Source organism: Sinocyclocheilus anshuiensis, unplaced genomic scaffold (genome assembly GCF_001515605.1).
Source record: "Sinocyclocheilus anshuiensis isolate Anshui unplaced genomic scaffold, SAMN03320099.WGS_v1.1 scaffold77, whole genome shotgun sequence".
NCBI classification, from domain to species: domain Eukaryota; kingdom Metazoa; phylum Chordata; class Actinopteri; order Cypriniformes; family Cyprinidae; genus Sinocyclocheilus; species Sinocyclocheilus anshuiensis.
In genome coordinates, this window is record NW_015537941.1 from 244,475 (window position 1) to 251,453 (window position 6,979).

The 6,979-nt window shown below is 30.0% G+C and overlaps 1 protein-coding gene across 1 annotated transcript in view; it reads right to left on the bottom strand.

Moving 5' to 3' along the window:
• The window catches only part of LOC107663675 (ras-related protein M-Ras-like), a 10,573-nt gene extending 3,818 nt beyond the window's left edge, over positions 1–6,755 (bottom strand). Inside the window, exons 1-2 of the mRNA XM_016453946.1 lie at positions 6,595–6,755; positions 1,177–1,383 (exon numbers count right to left, since the gene is read on the bottom strand). Coding sequence (XP_016309432.1) covers positions 1,177–1,369 — 193 coding nt within the window. The 5' untranslated portion in view covers positions 1,370–1,383; positions 6,595–6,755. The remainder of the gene's footprint in view (positions 1–1,176; positions 1,384–6,594) is intronic.
• Between the last annotated feature and the right edge of the window lie 224 nt (positions 6,756–6,979).

Here is a 6,979-nt window from a genome sequence, read left to right on the forward strand (position 1 = left end):
TATTTATTTTTTATATATTATATTAAAAGGTAAAGGTAAAAATATTTGACAAATTCATAATTAAATCAAATTAAATTACATTTTTCCATTTTATTTTTTAATGTATGGTTTATCTTTGTACTGTACAGGGTATTATATTAAAATATTTTTCTTATTTTAATATTACATTAAAAGTTAAAATTAAATAACTGACAAATGTATAAATATGTATTAAATTAAGCTTTTTTTTTACAAATGTATTTCTTAATTTATGATCTCTCTTTCTATTACACTTAGTATCATTTTACTTATTTTAATATATTATATTATATTACATTTATATCTTAATTTATGATCTCTCACTGCATTGCACTTGGTACTTATTTTTGAATTTTAATATATTATATTTATTTCTTAATTTATGATCTCTCTTTGTATTGCACTTGGTATCATATTTATTTTTGTATTTGAATATATTATATTAAAAGTTAAAAGTAAAACAAATGTGTAAATATGCATTAAATTCAGTTTTTAAAAATGTATTTCTTAATTTATGATCTCTGTTTGTATTGCACATTATAGCATATTAAATGTTATTTTTGTTTTAACATATTATACTAAAAGTTAACAGTAAAATATCTGACAAATGTATAAATATATTAAATTAAGCTTTAAAAATAATTTCTTAATTGATGACTTCTCTTTGTATTGTACACTGAACTATTTATTCATAACTAAAACAAAAATTAACTGACATAAAATGCAAAAATGTTTATAAAATATAAATAAAAACCTCAAAATCTAAAAATAAGAAATGTTGCCTTATCAACTAACTGAAATAAATCACTGATGACAAAAGCGCATAACAAACTAAAATAAAAACTATAAATATATAAATTAAAAAGCTAATTCAAAATATTAATAAATACTATAATAATATATAAATAATAATATCACTAATAGTATAAAAATAATATAAAAATAACACAAAATATGCTTGTGGTACATAATACAATATTTGAGATATTTTTCTCTTTCATTTATTTTTCTTTGCAACTTTTATGGCTTTAATATTGTGTCTTTAAAATGTCTTAAACATTTAGTTGTATTTAATTGTTACTAATGTTTTGTGCTCACAGAAATCTTTATTGTCAGAAATGACGACTGTATGATTCTCTGTTAACTGAAGGCCCTCACCGTCCAGAATGGCCCACTGGCCGTCGATCTCGGTGTGTTTGAGGTACGAGTCCTCGATGGTGGGGTCGTAGTCCGGGACGAAGATCTTCTGGAAGAACTGTATGGTGAGCGCGCTCTTCCCCACGCCGCCGTCTCCCACCACCACCAGCTTATACGTGGGCAGGTTGTCCCCGGGAACCACGCTGGTCGCCATGGAGACAGCTACACCTGCAATACAGAGGAAACGCTGCGTGATGAGAGACGCTGCCGTCGATTTGATAGTAACACGTACAAACGCAGTGTGTGTGCTGAAACAAATTAAACAAACCTGTTTCAGATAATCAGCTGCAATGATTCCGTTTGAAAAAGTACATTTGCGCTTTATGGAGTTTCTTTGTTATCAGAACACACAATGTAAATTTTTTATTTAAAAAAAATATATATTGTTTTTATTATCATTAATAAAAATTCTTATATAAATGATGGTTATGATTATTATTGTTGTTATTGTTATTAAAATATTGAGTTTAAAGATTAAAAATAATATTTATTATTATTATTACTATTATTGTTGTTGTTAAAGTATTATTTAAAATAACTGTTGGTTTGCATTTTTGTAAAAAAATTCATATGAAATAATAATAAAAGGATGTATCAGTAATGATTATGGATGTAACGATTCACTCAACTCACGATTTGATTCGCTTCACGGTTTTGATTTCACGATTCGATTCGATTCATGTTTAAATTTTTTTTTTTTTTACAAAATGAGATTTAAGACAAATTATAAATTAAATGTGTCCTTTTATTATTGCTTGGATAAAATGCTGCACATTTCTTTGTGAAATTGAAATATAACTATAATAATATACTAATATAGCACTTGCATATTATTGCTCTTTTGTTGGTTTTGATTGCTTCTGTTGTCCTCATTTGTAAGTCGCTTTGGATAAAAGCGTCTGCTAAATGACAAAATTTAAATATAATGTAAATAACAAAACTAAATTGAAATTTTAAAATAATCCCCAAATCAAATACATAAGTAACACAAATAAAAGAAATCTCTTCATATAAACAAACTAAGGCTTTGTCTGTGCTCTTTCCATTTAAAGGGGTCATATGATGCGATATCAATTATTCCTTTCTCTTTGGAGTGTTACAAGCTCTTGGTGCATAAAGAAGATCCGTAAAGTTGCAAAGATTAAAGTCTCAAATCCAAAGAGATATTCTTTATAAATAACATTGAAAATAACTATTTATTGGCTTGCATTTTTGTAAAAATAAAAATTAATAACAAATGGATTGATCAATAATGATAACAATAATGATGATGATGATAATTAATACTAAAACAATAAAATTTATGTAAAATAAAAAATAAGAATAATGTATTAGTAATGCAAAAATGTAAACGCATATTGTAAAATAGAAAAAATACCATCTAAACTTTTCTAAAGACGGTAAGTTCCCCTCAGACATACATTCATATAAACTCCTACCCTTAATTGAATCGCGATTGTTTAGCATCTCAACCGATTTGAATCGTCACATATTTGAATCGATTTTCAACCGGCTCGCGGTTAATCGTTACATCCCAAGTAATGATGATGATAATAATAACAAAATAAATATTAAAAGTAATAAAAATAATAATGTGAAATATAAATATATAAGCATCAACATAATATTGAATTTTATATTATATTATCTTATATTAGTAGTAGTATAATTAATAGTAATAATAATAATTATAATTAGTAGTAGTATATTAATTAGAATTGTTATGATTATTGTTATTATTAAAAATAATTTATTGGCTTGCATTTTTGTAAAATCAGAATTAATAATAACAAATGGATTGATCAACAATGATAACAAAATAATTAAATATTCAAATAATAAAAAATTATGTAAAAGAAAAATAAGAATAATGTAATAATCTAAAAATATACAACATCAAAATATATATTAATAATTATTATTGTTTTTCAAATTAATTATGATTGCTGTGATCACTGTTATTATTAAAATAAAATATGATAAATAACAACTTTTTATTGGTTTGCATTTAAAAAAAATAAATGGATCAATCAACGATTACCATGATAATAAAAGTAATAATAATAATAATAATAATTACTATAAATTACTATTACTATTATGTAAAATTAAAAACTTAGAAGAATAATTTAACAATAAGGTAAAAATATAAATAAATATATAAAAAATTATGTCAAATAATATAATGATATTATATAAACAATATTACAATTAATATGTTTAATAAATAAAAACACATTTTAATAATATAGGGTTGGAAAAACAATATTAACCAATAATATCTTAAAAGGGTCATATGATGCTGCTAAAGAGAAAATTATTTTGTGTATTGAAATGTGTTTATGCGGTTTAAGGTTCAAAAAACACATTGAGAACGGCGCGTCCGGCGGATTCGACGAAGGAGCGGCCGGCGGGCTTGCGGAAACCACATGTGACGACCCCAGGCTGGACTCCGCTTTGTCCACGGTGAAAGCCGATCTGGCGATCCACAGCGCAAAGTTGATGTATTTCCTCAGCGACCAGCACAGATCAGCTCCAGGCATGACGAAGCGGATATCGTCCTCTTTTGGAAGGCCAAACAAAGTAGTTTCGCTTTCACAACGAAACACAGCGCCTTTACGACATGGCGGCAGCAACAATACTACAGCGAGAATAAAAGTTACGCCTTCTTTCTTTGTGTGAACATTTGGGCGGCGTTATGCAAATCTTCCCACATAGTGAGGTAGATATGTGGGGGCGTGTTTGAACGAGGCGTTTTAGGTAGGCGTGGCTGACTCTTAACTTTTATAAAGAATATCTCTTTGGATTTGAGACTTTAGTCTTTGCAACTTTACAGATCTTCTTTATGCACCAATAGCTTGTAACACTCCAAAGAGAAAGGAAAAATTGAAATCGCATCATATGACCCCTTTAACATGTTTTAATTTTCCCAATCCAATCCAATCCCGGTAAATATAATCATATTATTTCCTTCTGAGTATTCTGGTTCATACAGAATAATATCATAGGAAAACACTGAGTTAGTGAGTTGAACCCAAAAACAGGAAAAGTATGATTCACGAACGAATCATTCATGTTTTGTAAACTGATTCACTGAAAACAAAAAAATCAGACACAAAAGAACCAGAACATTCTTCGAAACATCTCTGTTTGTTTGTGTTTCGCAAAAGAAACAAAGTGAGTTTAGAACAACATGAGGGTGAATAAAAGCTGACAGAACTTTCATTTTTGAGTGAGCTGCTCCTTTAAGAAGAAAAAAAAAACAGACTTTTAATGTCCGAAATGTCACAAACGGACTCTACATTGGCATAAAGAAGCAGTGTGCAAAGCGAGGCTTTTCCCAGACATCCAACAAGAACATCACACACAGGAAATACGGTCTAGACCAGACACTTGGATTGCCACGCTGTGATTCTGCAGTGTGATCTCAGCTCCAAACTGCCAACAACAAGAAACACTCTGACAGACTGAGCTAAAACTGGACGAATAAAATTACGTCAAAGACTTCCAAAATACAGAGCCCGACAAACACGAGCTCTTCTGTTAGGATTCAACACCCTGAAGTGCTGGACCTTTAGCCCTGATGTCAGATGTCAGTATTACACGCTTCCTGTCAGCCACAATACAGGGAAGTTCAGGATTTCCTTTCTGAAATCATCAGGAATATGACTCCACTTTTTAGGGATCTCAAAAACACCTGGCTCTAAATCAGGCCATTTATGATTCATTTTATAGGAAATTCTAGATAATGTGTACAGTTAAAGTCCGTGATTTCATATATGACTTGCTGAATTTGAGATTATTGGAGAATGTTTTACAAGAAAATACAATTTCAGTCTTTCTACGTTAAAATTTTAATTTAATTCGATGTGTTACTTGCCATTTCTTGGTAATTTCTGGGTTAAAAGTGTTTCTACACCAGTTTTTTTTCACTGTATACCACAGTCTAAACGTGCGACAAATTGGCTATTTGTGTTGCGAAAAATTGTGGTTGAACGATACTATTGCCGATATAAATATTACAACTATGTCTGAAAATAGGATGTACACTGCAAAAAAATATATTTTCAAGTTTTAAATAAAACTACTTCAAAATGTTTATTTCATTGTATTACTTGACGTTTCTTTGTAATTGTTTGTGAAATTTATTAGCAGTTCTTAGAGTAAAAAATATTTCTACACCAATTTTGTTTTTCAGTGTATACCACAGTATAAAAATTTACAAAAAATTAGCTATTCGTGTTGCAAATAAATATTAACATTTTATGTCGGCAATTAAGATGTATATAAAATTGCGCAATTCAAATTTTTTTTTTTTACAAATATTTAATTAAATACTCACTTAAAAGATAAACGCAAAATGAATTTACTTAATTGTATATCGTTTGTTGAACATTTTTATGAAACTTTTTCACAACAACTGCTCACTAAGATTAACTGAAAACAAAACGTGAGTATTTGAATATTTGAGTACATTTTCACAATAGCTGTTCACGTATATATTTAACTGAAAATAAAATATGAGTATTCATTTGATCCTTTTTACATAGGCTTTTACATAGGATCATTTAAAAAAAATGATTATTTACTTAAAAGATCAATTTGATTTTCTTGTGTGTGCATGTGTGTGTATAGATAGATAGATAGATAGATAGATTTAAAAAATATTTGAGTAAATAGTTTTCACAACAATTGCACACTAAAATGAACTGAAAACAAAACATAAGTATTTGAATATCTCATAATGGACGCTAAGCGTAAATAGGGCACAGTTATCGCTAAATTTGATTAGTTAAAAAAAATCGACCGATTAATCGGATTTCTACTAGTAAAAACAACCATGTCATCACATACTGTAGCTACTTTCCATCAAACAACTGTACAGTTTCTTTTCTACTATAATTTAACTGTATATAGGCTAGGCCTATTTGCTCATGCAAAAATATATTATCAAGGCTTCAGCAGGCGCATATATATACACCCACCTTGATCGTTCTGTACGGGTTGCCTAATGCATTACCCATTTTTCACGCTTTATCTCTGGTACGTGCATGTTCTCCATTACATGCAGCTGCATTGCAAAGAACGCATCTTCCTGGCAAAAAGGAAACAGTGTCTTTTGCATTTTGAAATTTGTGTGATTTGCGTGTGCTTGATATTGCAATTCACCAAAAAGATCACTTAATATGTTCATGCATAATGCATAAACGCACGATTCAACTGGTAAAACATGCATATCTACACAAAACAACCAGTTATCATAATAAACGCACGTTTAATATATAGAAACCGCATTTTTATTCCTTTGTGCTGTTGAGAGATGTAAATAGCATGCATTTAACTGTCATACAAGATTTAATGATATGCATTCAAAATTACCTTATCACAAGACGACAGCATATGCCAGTAGCCCGTTCCGTTTCCACAGATGTTGCTGCCGACATTACCGAGTAAATACACACGCGGAAACGTTTGTCTATTTGTCATACAACTGGATGCAGTGGCTTTTTACCGGGCCGCGCGAAGAGCCGTTTTCAGTTCCTCACACCTCGAGAGCGTTCACTGTTAGTTTACACTGATTTACAGCGTTAGCAGGGGGATACCTGGTCTGCTCTGAGACAAATCGCGCACTTATTTTAAATACTTGGCGATATATAGGGCCGCGCGAAGAGCCGTTTTCAGTTCCTCACACCTCGGGAGCGTTCACTGTTAGTTTGCACTGATTTACAGCGTTAGCAGGGGGATACCTGGTCTGCTCTGAGAC